The 15,743-nt window shown below is 31.6% G+C and overlaps 1 protein-coding gene across 1 annotated transcript; it reads left to right on the top strand.

Moving 5' to 3' along the window:
* Positions 1-3,218: 3,218 nt before the first annotated feature.
* LOC139495207 (uncharacterized) lies at positions 3,219-15,458 on the top strand. The gene is made up of 11 exons (XM_071283421.1): positions 3,219-3,316; positions 4,912-5,011; positions 5,770-5,922; positions 6,951-7,013; positions 7,638-7,814; positions 8,828-8,890; positions 10,385-10,465; positions 11,266-11,325; positions 12,146-12,199; positions 13,189-13,242; positions 14,003-15,458. Exons 2-11 carry the CDS (start codon positions 4,915-4,917, stop codon positions 15,229-15,231), a joined length of 2,031 nt encoding a protein of 676 aa, XP_071139522.1. The 5' UTR covers positions 3,219-3,316; positions 4,912-4,914; the 3' UTR covers positions 15,232-15,458.
* Positions 15,459-15,743: the final 285 nt, after the last annotated feature.

The raw sequence follows: 15,743 nt of genomic DNA, 5'->3' as shown, positions 1-15,743 counted from the left end.
CGAGTTGTCCTCATTATCTCAGTGATCGATTACTAGTCTATTAACACCGAAATTTTGAATTCGAGGACAACTCGTGGCGATATGGTATATATTCTGGTCCGTATTGACAATTATTTTCCGTTTTTTTAAAAAGGTACTTCAGCACAAACTACCAAAATGTGTCACCATGATATAACCAAGATAAGATCGCATTAATTGTACAATTGATAATATCCTATCTTTATCAAAACAATAGTCATCACTTATTGTGTTATCTGGAACAAATAACATTAAGTAAAGTACATTAAAATTTCGAGGAGAGTGACACAAATTCATTCTTCATCCCACTCTTTGAATATTCGCCTACCTGATCATTTTTAGCCACCATAGGCTGTACCTGTGTATCGATAAACATAAAGATTATGCATCTTCTGAAAATTAATCATATTTACAGAGGTATTGATTTGATCAGCGAATCAAAGTATTTATTGACTCTACCATTAAAACTTTATACCTCCCTATTTTGATCCCATATAACTTCTCATACGTCAGTAACATTATACGCCAGTGTAGAACATTATACATCTCCAATTTGAGACTTTGAATCGTCGAATTTTAGATATGAACCATATGTCCATGTTATTATAGTAACCTCAATGTTGTTCCAGACTAAGATGTTAAAATTGATTTGAAACATTGAAGTTAGGTAAAAAAAAAAGACGTTGGTGCTTGTTTATTAAATGTATGAATCTTTTGAATATTCGAAAAGAACATTTGGAAAATAATCGACAAATAAATAATTGAGGGCACACTGCGTTTATTTATTTGAGAATCAAATAAACAGTGTAATTTGATCTTGTTTTTATTATTATTATTATCATTGATTTTTTATCACTAAATTAAATGCAAACTAAATATTATATATTATATACATACACACATTCACGGATCTAAAATCTGTCGAAACCTGTATCTTGGCATTAAGCAAGGTAATGTTTGTCTCTGACTTTTTATAACGTCTTAATACTGAATCCGTTGGATGCTGGATATGTACGGATTGATAATTCAGATTCTCTAATTCTATGGAAATTTATCCCTTTCCGAACCCATTGTATAAAAAAAATTTAACCAACGTGTGGTTGCCGCTGATCTTAAAAGATCAGTGGATGATTTAATTTTAAGGGTCATAACCTCTTTAGCTACCTGGATGAATAAAAAACAGGTTATAATGAAATCGATAACTTCTTGGAATGTGAAAGGGGATTTTCGTTTAACAAAAAACGAAAAATTATTTTTTATCACTAGAGAAACAGATTCTTACATAGTTACTCGTGGATTTTTTGGATTTATCCTATCACGATAGTTAAATTATATATTGTAAAGTCCTCGCCGAGGCTCGGACTTTAAAATTGATAATTTAACTATCTCGATTGGATAAATCCGTTAATCCACTCGTATCGATGTAAAAATCTATATTTTAGATGCAACATTTTGTCAGTTAGATGTTTTCAGATACTTGTCAAAACAAATAAGTCAGTAAATTTCAGATGTTCTTTTCCTTAAAAGATTTTTTAAAAGTTTGAGTTTCATTTAAATCTCAGCAAGAACCTCAAGTGAAAGAAACAACATACACATCTTCAATACAAACAATACCATCGATTCATTTAAAAATACTCCGTAACATTCACATCTGAAACAAGATATAAATACATACAAAATACAATCACATACGATGATAGAAATAGATAAAACAACTTTGAAATGAAATATAATAATAATTACAATACATGTACTTTATAATATTTCGTTAACTTCGTTCGCTTCCTCAGTGTCATCTGTATATTCATATCTCCTATTCGACACAATCTTACATGTCTCAATACCAGAATCTATGACACACGAGGCAATTTTGATTTTGAATAATAAATGTGTCTAATCGTACCAGTAATTTACCAACTTCACCTTCATATTGGATATAAATTTCTCAAATCATTCGGTATTTTAAGTTTGCTTATCAGAATTTAACAAAAAGTCATCAGTATCTAAGCAGAAAGTTAATGAACCATAATTAGGAAAAAGGAACATCTCGTAATTTTTTTGTAGTCATTTTCTTTATTTTTGTTCATTAGCTGTGTCTATCATGTCCCTGGAATTACTTATCGCCATTTTGTTTTCCTTTATTGACATATTTCTTGTTTTTTTTCCAGTGATTAGGACACAATATAGACATGTGCCCTAATTTATGATATTTTCCCATTATATGTGTTTGTTTAGCTGAATAATTGTTCTCAATTTGATGTAACTGATGCAACTTCTGTACAAATTAAACGTTTATCTAGCTTTAAACATGGTTTGATCTTTCATATTTTACATATCAAGCCAGAAATATGACAGTTGTTTTCAATTTCGTTTTGCTATGTTTGAGCTTTTGAATTTGCCATTTGTTAAGGGACTTTTCTTTTTGCATTTTGCTTGGAGTTACATGTAGGTGTATCTGTTATTTTTGTTTAGGTCTTTAATTGTCTCAATTTTTATTTGTTCTAAGCTTTTACATATTTGCATTTGAGCGTCCCTGATGAAGGTTTATCCAGAAAAGCGCCTCAGAATCATGAAATCTATGAAGTGTTGAATAAAGTTTGCCAATGATACGTGATCGATTCGTAACATATACGAAAAGATGCCAAGATAACTTATTTGATTGTACATGTAAATGCATGCATTGGTTCAATAATTTCGATAACATTTGAAAAATAACAAAAAATATTTTCTTTTCTTTTTAAGATATTATTCATAAAATAATAAATTCTGAAATGACTTATGATTTATTGACATCTGGGTAGGTTATTTGTCATATAACATGTACAAGTACACGTAATTTGAATTTGAACGCAAGAGTCATGTTCCCCTTCATACCTTCTTAGCTCTCGAACTTGATGAACTCGATATTAAATATTTTAAGTGCAAAAGGTGTTCCTTTAAAACAAAAATAAAACAGTTCTCTTAACTGTTATCAAAGTAATAAAAAATGACCTTAGAACATTTGTAAACCAACCGTAGTTTGGATCTATTATTTAAAGATATCTGAAGTTTAATTTAACGTGTCAAAGATCTACTGTTTTGACTCTATACAAAGATCTAATCCAAATATTCGTGATCAATCTGAAATTCATTCATTTCCACAGATCACTGCCTATTAACTTACTGATATTTTTCATTGGACGATATAAATATCTTAAGACGTTTTCTAGCTAACTAATCAATGTTCATTAAAGGAAACTTTGTACATGCGGTTGAAGGAACAATATACATATTTCAACACATGTCAGAATAGAAACAGGTATGTTATGCAGTATTGTTTAACCCCAACACATCCTTTTGATTCTAGCTACATTCAACAGACTGTGCTGGAGCAGTTGATGCTAGATGTTTTCTGTCATTTTAATTTCTTTTTTTAAGCACAATGTTTAACACAATCCCCGGCGCAGAGCTCACATCCGTTCCGTACTTACTTCGTATCACTACACTTAATATGATAATGTATTTGGAAAGGAAACGAGCGCGGTACGGAGATTGCTGTTAACATTGTTTTTTCCATAACTTACTTACGATATAGTGTTTGCTTTAATTATCTTTTAAGGCCGCTCGTTCATCCTTTTGTATTGACAAACTCGTCATTTGGTTCCTGGTGTAATTTGGGTGCCACATGTGGAGCAGGATCTGCTTACCCTTCCGGAGCACCTGAGATCACCCCTAGTTTTTGGTGGGGCTCGTGTTGTTTATTCTTTTTTTTTCTATGTCATGTGTACTATTGTTTTTCTGTTTGTCTTTTTCATTTTTAGCAATGGCGTTGTCAGTTTGTTTTAGATTTATGAGTTTGACTGTCCCTTTGGTATCTTTCGTCCCTCTTTTGATATGTAAAAGGGTTTTAAAAAATGAAAACAACACGTTTAATTATTTCTTGCGTCCGAAGCGCTTTTCTGGATTAACCTTCATCAGGAACGCTCACAGCCAAACATTTGAAATCCGAAGATTATAAGTACCGAAACCGTTGAAGAGCTAAATGTAGAAAATACCTAAAATAAATAGCCAAATTTATTTTAAGCCAGGTTTGCCTGAGGGAGTTGAAACCTTAGTTTCTTAATAATTTCTAAATTTATAAACGGACAATTTTAGTAAAGTTTGTTAAAACATGTCAGTACAGAAATACTGATTACTGATCATTAGTGCAGCAATTAATAGTAATAATATAATGAGGGCAAGGTATATAGTTTTATGTAGAACTCAATATGACGTAGTAAAAAAGATAACCTGTTAGCCTTTAAATTTGACGCTTCATTGTATAATTCAATATAATTAACTTTAACTAAAGATACCGCATAATGAATTGTATAAGGTGGTAGACATTTAATATCTTAAACAAGATTGTTTTCAAATTATAAAAAATTGTTTTCATAATATTTGACAATGATTACATTTCGACGTCGCATATGATTCCTTTATAATAACTAATTATTTCACAAAAACACATTTTTATTTATTAATAAATTATTGTTTTATTTGTATAGTAAAATCATCCACGAAGCCATGACAGACTCATAATAATTTTACAGTAATAGGAATACAACAAATGCGGTTTGATATTTAAGAGACGATGTGGTATGGTTGCCATTGAAACAACTCTACACAACAGACCAAACTAACACACCAATTAACACTTACAGGTCACCGTACGGCCTACAACAATGAGCAAAGTCCATACCGCAAAGTCACCTATAAAAGACCCCGAGTTGACAACGGTCATGAGTCCGTATTAAGTCATGTTTCATTGTAAAATATTTAATCAATTTTCTTTTAATTTATACATAGCTAATCAATATTCTCTTTTTGTTATATTTATCATACAACCACTGAGAACATGAGTTTTTATTTCAGAATATGTCACTTCCCCAAAAAAAGGTCTGTAAATCGTGCGGAAATCTAAGTCAAATTCTAGACAATTGTACACACTGTGGTGAAAAGTTTGCTGACGGAGGTATGATTGTGATGGTAGACTTCATTGAATAAATGTATTGAAAAGGAGGGACGAAAGATACCAGAGGGACAGTAAAACTGACTGATAAATCGAAAATAAACTGACAACGCCTTGGCTAAAAATGAAAAAGACAAACACACAAACAATAGTACACATGACACAACATAGAAAACTAAAGAATAAGCAACACGAACCCCGCCAAAAACTAGGGGTGATCTCAGGTGCTCCTGAAGGGTGAAAGTGCATACTTTATAAATATTCGGGATAATGTTGATAAAATCGATCTCAGTTCGAACTTCATGTTTTAATTACATTATTACAATCTTCATTTAATTAAAAGAAGTGTTGCAAAAGATAAATCAGCGATACTATTAAAGGGAAGATTCTAACTGATCACTGGAAAACAAACTGACAATGTAATGACAAAACACAAACAAAAACAAAGTGTACAAAACACAGCATCAACAACTAAAGACTGAACAGCACAAAACCCTATGATACCTGGGTTATATCAGATGCTAGGGACGGACCAGCTCATCCTGCTCAACATGTCACACTAGTCTAATCCAATCAGTCCGCATATACACGAAATATACAATCAATGATGTTCCTATAGTTTTGTTGGTGATCTACGTCCTGTGTTCAAAAACTTGTGACTGTCTTAATTATACTTTGATGATATATGCTGAGATATGATTAGTGAGTCAAGCTCACAGAAAATCTGATGAGTTTTGAGGTTTCATTCATATTTCTTACAGTTGTAGCAGAGAGAAAAAAGAAAATTGAACCGCCACCTGAGTTACATGTTTGTTCAGAAAAATCTACCACTAAAGATTACAAAATGAAACGCTCCGTCTCTCTTTATAGTACAACGTCTGGAAAGCCGAAAACAGGAACAACCAACCACAATGGTAACATACATTATATCACACCCTCAACATTCAACCAAAAGAAAAATTGCTTTGTCGATTTTTAAAATTATCGCATTTGTTTTAGCAATTAGTTATTTTTCAATTCATGTAATTTATCAATAAAAAACTTATATTGCTTAAGAAATCAGTGTAACATTTTTAAACGGACAGATACTCATTTCGACAATAAATGTTTCTTTAATTAGTTTTATAATGTTAAATGACAATATCATCAACTGATTTGAAGAGCTGTTATATTAATGAAAAAATGAGACGTAACACCATAATTTGACACGGAACCTGTATTAGGAATCATTATATTCTTGCCATATCTAGAAATTATTTTGTATAATTTATGGCCGTTAAATTTATATAAAAAAAAGAAAGTCAACCAGAAGATGTTTATCGAGTCAGTTTACATAATACAATTGTAGTTAGTCAATATCACTACATTTTCATCTTCAAAAGTTTTGTTTTCTAACCAGTTATATGAGTTGGGGAAACATTATTGTAACATTTCCATTGTCAACGTTTATGTCAAATTTGAGCATATACATTCTGATGTACAGAAGAGTCTTATGTAGGTGTAAAATAATTAAAAAAACTGACATCATTTCGTTTAAATATGATGCATCTATAGAGCTTTTCGACAGCCACACTCATCAGGAACGCCCAAAGCCGAATATTTGAAGGTCAAGGATGAATAAGAAATGGAACAAGTTATTCGTTTATTAAATCAATTTTTGTGATAAATAAACTAAAAGAAGTTCATGCTATATATAAAATATAGAATTGTTAATTGAGCATATGCTAATCCTATTACTAGTAAGTGTGATTATCATGCATATTGATTTAGATTTAAACATTTACGCATTTCCCTAAGCACTATAAATAATTTGATGTCTCTTTAACAGTTTTGTGTTCGTTTTTTCGGTGGAGAAAAACATAAAGTATGTACAAGTACGTTAACTTTGTGTGGTTTCCCTGTTAGGAAATATTAACAGTTTTTTTTTTATATACTTTTCCAGATATCGACATCAGCAATCAGGCATCGAATCGCAGTTCCAATTATCTTAACGTAGAATTGAAAGGTATTATTTGAATAAAAAGCAAGAATAGAATAGAACATGAAATTCTTTATACAAGAAATGCATTTTCATTTTTGGATTTATAAACGGAGATAAAGCCACCATTCTTTGTCACATATCATTATAAATGAGACATGTATACACATAGTTGCTTTACCAATTGTTTTATACAGCTAATATAGTTCGTACACTAAAAATATAAACCAAAAGATAGAAAAGGAATATTCAAAACTACAAGTCGAAAAAAAAAGGCAACAGTAGTATACCGCTGTTCAAAACAAAAAAATCGATGAAAAAAACAAAAACAAATCGGGGTAACAACTAAAACTGAGGGAAACGCATTAAATATAAGAGGACAACAACGACACAACATTAAAATGTGAAACACACAGTATCGAAAAGATACTAACAATGCCATGACTTAAAAAGAAAATGACGACTGGAAGGGAAACATATCCTGCTACACTAGTGGCACCTGTCGTGTTACTTAAATATTTACAAACTCGGTAATGAGTCTCATCCAAGGAAAAGAGGACGATAAATGAAACATGTTCTTAAACTCAGAACTCAATACTTATCATACTATTGCAGGAACTTTTTGACAAAAGGATTTTTGTTTGTTTGTAGATAATTATGTGGAAGCAATACGCGATTTTGACAAAATGAGACCTGGAGATTTAACTATTCGGACTGGTGACATAATTACCCTTGTACGGGCACACGATGATGGGTACATGGAAGGGAGACTTGGAAAAGAAGAAGGTTTTTTTCCTGCTTCATACGTAAAGGCATACAATGAACAAGGTATACAATACTTGCATTTAAATGTGTACATGAGGAATAACACTTGTTTTTCTTTCAGAATTGCGAAAAAGTAGCAGACTGACATGACCACATGTGAAAAAGTGTTAATGAAGAGCCTCCGCATTGGGTTTTGGATTATGTGATAACTTATACAACCCCATTAGAAACCTCAATTAAATACGGTTGAATTTTCACTTCCCTTCGGTGAATATATCTGCAACATTAAAATGCGTTACACAAATCTGGAAGTTATCTCATTTCCCACAAAAGTAGTATAGGTAATTGAAAAGGTGAACAATGCATTAAATCAAAGATATATATAATGAATATTTCTGGTGTTTTTATCAGGATTGAGAAAAAGAGGTATACTGCCATGATCTTATGTGAAAAGGGTTGAAATTAAGAGCCGTCTCATGGGTTTTTTTGATTCTGTGATTATGTGTACATCCCCATGATGATCCTTAATTATATACGGTTGACTTTTTGAATATATCTGCAACATAAAAGTGCGCTACACAAATCTGGAAGTTATCTTATTTCCCACAAAAGTACTACAGGTAATTGAAAAAGATAGATGTTTCCTACAGTCTGCTAACACTGAAAAACAAACCGTACACTTCTAATTGCGATGATGACATACATATGTGAACATCGATATGAATGATCTGTATGAATTTATGTGATCTGATCATTAATATTCAAAATTCCATTCCCTCTAATTTCGATTATCGATTTTTCAAAATACATGTACAATAACTTGAATAAATGCTAAAAAAAACGTTTAACGGGTTTAGAAATAATTTATTTGAAACAAGTATCACACTGTTGGCTGCTGTGTATATTGATTCAAACACAGATAACATTCTGATTTTGTTTTTCATACATAGTGCTTGTGATATAGTTGAAGGTTTTTGTAATATAAAAAGTACTTATGATTGACAACTCCCGACAAGAGAATGAATGACAAAACAAGTGTAATAATCCATAAATTAAACGTTTCAATGTACATGCAGGTAACCCAAGCTGCAGTCAAACGTCTCATGACAAGTGTGAGTACTTCAACGTCGATCTGAAAGGTATAAATTTATATTTAAAAATCTTTGAGGTCCAACAAAGAAGATATTATAACCCTATCATTCCACCCTATTCAACTGATTATACAGTTTATATTTTTCTTTTTTTCAATATTGTTTATTGTCAAAGTGATTTAGATTACAACATACTATGGACTGCTGTATTCCATTTTCTACATTTTTACCTTTTATGTCCGTTTCTTTTGTTTACACATTGTTGTCGTATATGAATGAATTCAATGCCACTATCATAAGATAATACCTGTACAGTGTCAGGAATATGGAAGTTTTTTTTCCCCATTCGTTTGATATATATTTTAGCTTATAACTAAGCCATTTGAGACGTGACTTTCCGTTTTGATTTTTTCTTGGTAATTTTCCTACTTTACTAAAATGATAAGCAACTTTATGGCAGTAAGAATTTCCATATTGAAATTATGAATAATACAGTTAAACGTAATATCTTAAAAAAACCAATTCGGAAACATTTCGATAATCTACAGCTAAATCATGAATATTACGGGTTGATGCATCGCTTTTCAGTTTTAGTTAGTTTTCTTTGGGAAAAGTGTCAAATGATTTTGAATTGATATTTGTGCTAGATTTGATTTTGAAAAGTGGCATACAGATCTAAAAAAAAACGAATATGCAACAAACGTCAAAGAGTCAAACTTACTAATACGGAAAACACATGTCTAAATTATCAATAATTGTTGATTATTTGCAATTGTGATATTGCACAGTGAATAAGTCATTCGGGTGTATAGCCAGATTAACTAAATATAGCTTTATAGTTAAGTATGACGTACCTTTTCCCTGAACTAGTAATCATTTCTGAATATTAAGGGACCAGCTAAGGCACAACTGCAAATGCGGGATTTTCTCGCTGATTTGAAAACCTATTGGTTGCCCTCGGCTGTTATCTGCTCTTTGGTGTGTTGTTGTCTCATTGTTTATAATATAAAAAAATGTAAATGTAAAAAAATGTAAAATTATATAATTCAATGATTATGTTTTTCAATCGCATTTTTCACTTACATAAATATATTTTCTTCCAATGGATTTTTTTCGTTCTGAGGCGTACAAGAAGCTTTGAAACGCCCGGAATTTACATTTGGATTTTTTGTTTACATTTATTTTTGTTATACTTGTGACGTCACCTTGTTTTGTTGCCATGCCCAGACAATAATATCATTTTGCGGAATTTTCGTTCTATGAAGTTTTACCATGAAAAATGATATGATATGGACTGATTTGTTTATTTTGCTGTAGAATAGCGATAAATATATTGTATTGAATGGCCTGCGTTAACTGGGAGTTTTGATGTCGGAAATTGAGAATATCTGGCTGTAAAAATAAGTTGGTCGTAACGCGGAACAGCCGTTGTTTGTGTATTACTGCGTTTGCGTTTGCGCTAAAGGTATATAGATTGTGATTATACGGTTGACGATAATAGGTCGTCATATTAGAATAGTTATTACCTTTGCATAATTTTAGAAAGTGCACCAGTTGTTCCAGTTATACCACCAAGAAAACTTAATCGTAATTTAAGTTTCCCGACTGCAGGACTTGATCAAGGTATCTAAAATATTATAAATTTAGTAGCATGTTTAAGGTGGTACCTAACACTATAGGGAGATAACTCTGTAAAACTAGCTAATCGTATTAATTACGTTGTTTTGTTAAGAAAATATTAAGCTTCGGAATGATCATAATAAATTAGTGTCAAACTGCTATATAACCAGTGTAATATTCCTGATAAAACGGTTGGTTCAATTTTTTTGAAATTTTTATATTCCTGTTTAAGGGTCAAAGTAAATACTTTTTCAAAATTTTATGAAAATTAAACGAGCCAAATAAATTTTAGTGAAGGTGTTGGGAAACATCTTAACGAGATGTATTATGGTTTAATGTATTTCTTTATTGACTTATTACCTTGTATGCTTTTAGCAAAGGTCAATGCAATAACCAATAAGTATGCCCTACTTGTCCAATTTAACAATAAATGCCTATGAGCTGATGAGCATGGCCAAACTATTTGAAAATCTACATTTTTTTAGTAATATGAAGGCTTAATAAACCAAAAAGGACCAACAGCATTTTTGAAATATATATGTGTAGTTACATTATTATAGGACAACCGTAAAAGTTAAAAAAAAACATTTGGTAGGACAAAATACTCCAGTTATAATACATTCCGCTATGTCGCAAAAAAATAAATAGTCAAAAATGAATCAATTTTGCCAAAAATATTTCTGTAAGCACGAACATCGTCAATTGGGTTGGTGGTTAAAAGACATAAATTTGTAGGTATCTGGAACATTTTTGTAATTAAATGAAACACACACAATATAAACGATACTTCTTTTTATTTTTAGAGCTTATAGATCTGCCACTAGCACCACCTAGGCCTATTCGAAAAGATAAATACTGTGATGGTATGTAATTATCTGAAGGTTATACAGAACTAAAAAAAAATGGTCCCTATTGCAATTTGATAAGTATATGATATATTACAATATTATACTTTTTTTTTATTAATGTCAGAGTTGAATCCTTCACTTATATAGAATTTCAAAAATTTATACATTTTTTCACGAATTGAGAATCGTCACAATGTATGTATTAAATCACGTTTCAATAACTATGCCCAAGTGAATATTGGACTACATTTTCTCCTTTAAACAATGCCTTTTTAACCACAATTTATGTATCCTCAATACAAGCTGCTTTACGTCTTAGGTTTTTTTCTGGTTTAAATGATTCTTATCGAAAAATATAAATATTTTTATGAAACATTCATTTCCACATGCAAAAGTAAATAACATGGTCATTTGGCATTCTCACTTGTTTATTAGCCGACATATTTGCTTAATTCCAAGCAGAGGTCATGGTTTATAAATTCTAATAATCTATGTCAGTAGACCAAAAAAAATGTGATTTGAGTGACAATGAGACAACTCAAAGTCACAATTTATAAAACTAAACCATTATAAGTCAAATTAAGGTTCTCATCACGGTGCCTTGGCTCACACCAAACAGCAATCTATAAACCATTCAAACAGGAAAACCAATCGTCTAATCTATATAAAAAATTCAAATTTTTGATAAACTAATTCGTTTATGAAATTTGAAACGCAAAAATTACATTAGGCAGCGACTTATAATACAAATTACATATACAAAAAAAAAGGTGCTTAAATTGATCAGTACAAACCGAAGCTACATCTGAAGATACAAACAAGTTTCTATTTGTAGATGTCGGCCCGGCACTTCCACCGAAATCATCAAGAAAAAATGATGAAACAATCGGTATGTTACTAAATACCTTTATATGCGACTTTTGTGTGAGTGTGGTTTGTTTTGTTGAATCCTTTATTCTTTTTTCTGTAATATCGTTGTTTACATCGTAGGCGCTTACAAAAAGATATCGGATTTTATCAAGTTTACCTAGCTGGATTCAGATGGTGAATGATACATGCAATACCGGCCTATCTGGCCAAATACAACGGTTTGATGTTTTTGCCATTGAAACACAAATAATCGTATAGAAAAGAAGCCTACTTAAAAAGCTTTAGGTGATTGAATAACCTATAACATTGGGGAAAATAAATACAATTTTGGAATCTGCATTCAACTCTGAAAGAGCAATTCACACGAGGCAGAATATCAGAAAAAAATTGGTGGTGTTATGCTATTTACATCATTTAACTAATTATGTCAGAGATCAACCACAGAAAGACTACACACTTAAGGCACGACATTTATAAGGTTGTTCAGACTCTTTCTCTTCTTTTGCGGCGGTCTTTTATCTCAAGATTTGAACATACTGTATCAATTGAAAAGGGGTGGAATAACAGGATTGTACTATAAATAAGCATATACAGGACACTAAGTACCGATTTCAGAGTACATGCATTCTCAACAGTTAGTTCAAATCAAAATTCAAGTAAAATATATATCCTTATATTAATTCTCATTACGCAAATCACTATATATATATAAGTCTAATTTGATTCTGAATTTACCTGCCTTGTATTGCCTCTCTGAAATTTTCAGTTCATTGCAGTTCGTATATCTATTCGCATTACTTGTTCAAGGAATCTTTCAGATTTATATCACTTTTATCCGTTTAAGTTTTAAATGCTCTTTGACGTTTGTGTTTAAATTCTGAATCTAGAATGTCTTCGAATCTACAATAATAGTCAAAATGATCATCTGGTGCAGATATATTGGAACTGCTCATCTTATTTGAAATGAGTTTAATAGATTTCTTAAGAAATTCCAACTTTTTCCTACAGACACTACTAATAGATACTTATCATTCAAGAAAGAAGATCAAATTTATAATGCTGGTAAATATTTTCTTTATTTGTTTTCTGGATATTTTACACTTTTAATTTAGATTCGAATAAGCATTATTGAAGAACTCGTATGAAAGACCAAGTAATTAGATATAAGAAGATGGGGTAAGAGTGCCAATGAAACTACTCACTATCCTTGTCACAATTTGCAAAAGTAATGATTTGACTAATCGATAAAAACGAAAATAATACAAAGAAACAAAATTTTAATCAGCATGTTGGCCAATAGTTTAACAACAAATGCCTTTGATCTAAACACATATATCAACTTCCATGCCTTACCCTGCTTACCCTTTCGGAGCACCTGAGATCACCCCTAGTTTTTGGTGGAGTTCGTGTTGTTTATTCTTTAGTTTTCTATGTTGTGTCATGTGTACTATTGTTTGTCTGTTTGTCTTTTTCATTTTTAGCCATGGCGTTTTCATTATTTTCGATTTATGAGTTTGACTGTCCCTTCGGTATCTTTTGTCCCTCTTTTACATGATGTTTTATTTTTCTATTAATAGTCTGAACTCCGCTGTTATGATTGTGCAAAGTTGACCGAGGTAATACATACTAACTTTACACTGAATGATGTTTAATGGACACTAGACGCTATGAAACAACATATCCTAAATGTTCGTTAACAATTTATTACGTTTTTTTATGACATCATAAAAACGTATGAATCTTGTACAATTCTAATACCAATAAAACAAAATAATAAAATTGTCGTCTGCGTTCAGTATAAATAATGCTTTTTTTTATATAGAAAACGAAGATGAAATTAGAATCATTTTGCTGGGGAAAACAGGATCAGGAAAGAGCGCTACTGGAAATTCCATTGTAGGAGAAAAATTGTTTAAATCAGATATCAGTGGAAAGTCCGTAACTAAAAAATGTGAAAAGTTTGACGTCAGATCCAATGGCAGAAATTTTGTGGTAATTGATACACCCGGTTTGTTTGACACAACCTTATCGCAAGACGTCGTCAAAAATGAAATTATTCGTTGCGCCGATATGTCCTTACCTGGCCCACATGTTTTTATGATCGTGCTTCAGATAACAAGGTTAACAGCAGAGGAAACCGATGCTTTAGAACAATTGTTCGAAACTTTTGGAACGTCCATGGGGAAGTATTCTTTGATAGTTTTTACGAGATCAGATGAGTTGAAGAGAGCAGGAAAAAGCATCAAATCTTTTATCGAGGAAACAGGGTCACCTTTGACTGATTTTATACAAAAATGCAAAGATCGTTATTTTGCAATGGACAACACGACAACTGGACAAGCAAAGAGTCAAATGGTCACTGAATTATTGAAAGTGATTGAAGATATAGTAAAAGATAACAACGGTCATCATTTTACCAATAAAATTATCAACGAAGCATGCCAAGCTAGAAAGGCTTATGACGTTTTGATTGAAACAGACGATCCTCAGCAATTATATATCAAAGACGAAGACGAGGAAGGATTTGGTGACGATTTCGACGTGTATGGAGGCGACAGCATTTCGGTCGATAGCCATGACTCCGGAGTTTCAATGTCAAATCAACCTATTTATGATGAAATATATGAAGGATATAATTCTAAGGAGAACGAGATCAAGAATCTTATTGATAAAACTCAAAGTAAAATTAAGAGCAATGAGACAATAAGGAATCGTCTACAAGAACAAAATGAAAACGATATGGCAAAGATCGATTCACAATTGACAAAGAAGAAGAAGGAGGCAATTGAAATCAAGGCTGATTTAGACCGTGTAACAAACCAATGTCGTACGCTAGAACAGCAGAGGAAAGACCTAGAGTGTAAAACTAGAAACGAAATTCAAGAATATGATTTTGAATTGAAGCAGCTACACAAAAGAAGACGAGAGTATAAGAATCAAAAAGCCAGTCTTGAACGGAAAAAACATGAGTCAAGACAGAAAATTTCGAAAGAATCTGCAAGTTTGCAAACCAAGATAAATACTCTCCAAAACGGTTGTTTAATAATGTAGATTTTGGGATGCTGCAAAATAATGACATAACGGTTGAAAGCAAACAATTTGAACTGAAACACTGATAACATTTTAGTATTGATGTCTCATGTGTGTATAGTTCACCATTGTTCATAGTCAGAATATGTAACGTTACTTTTCTTTTCGCTTAGGTCGATAAGATATTCAGTGCGGGAAGTAAAAACAATAATGTCAGTAAATTGATTTCTGTTAAAGAAAATTTTACTCATTTCTCTTCATATTGTAGTCCTATCACATTTCCCCCTGTAATTGAATTATAAAGACCAAGGGGCGTATAAAAACGTCGGCTTGTGTATTGTGTCTGAATATCTGGCTACTATCATACAATATTAATTTACAAGGTGCCATTTAGAAAACATGAAGCTTGCGTTAAATTGTTCATAAGCAAATGCAATTGTTGATGTTTATATTCTATTTGATAGAAGTGTGATGTAAAATGAGTTGTATAACAATAGTGAGACGTAGAATTTGGAGGGGGATTTATAAACATA

Source organism: Mytilus edulis, chromosome 11 (genome assembly GCF_963676685.1).
Source record: "Mytilus edulis chromosome 11, xbMytEdul2.2, whole genome shotgun sequence".
NCBI classification, from domain to species: domain Eukaryota; kingdom Metazoa; phylum Mollusca; class Bivalvia; order Mytilida; family Mytilidae; genus Mytilus; species Mytilus edulis.
The sequence above is the reverse complement of the archived record's forward strand: the minus strand, read 5'-3'. Positions and strand labels throughout refer to the sequence as shown.

Excerpts from the sequence above, each read along its gene's own strand:
- LOC139495207 (XM_071283421.1), top strand. The coding sequence starts at position 4,915 with ATGTCACTTCCCCAAAAAAAGGTCTGTAAATCGTGCGGAAATCTAAGT. Across the intron at positions 5,923-6,950 it reads AGGAACAACCAACCACAATG|ATATCGACATCAGCAATCAG; the intron begins GTAACATACATT and ends ATACTTTTCCAG. Across the intron at positions 7,014-7,637 it reads TCTTAACGTAGAATTGAAAG|ATAATTATGTGGAAGCAATA; the intron begins GTATTATTTGAA and ends GTTTGTTTGTAG.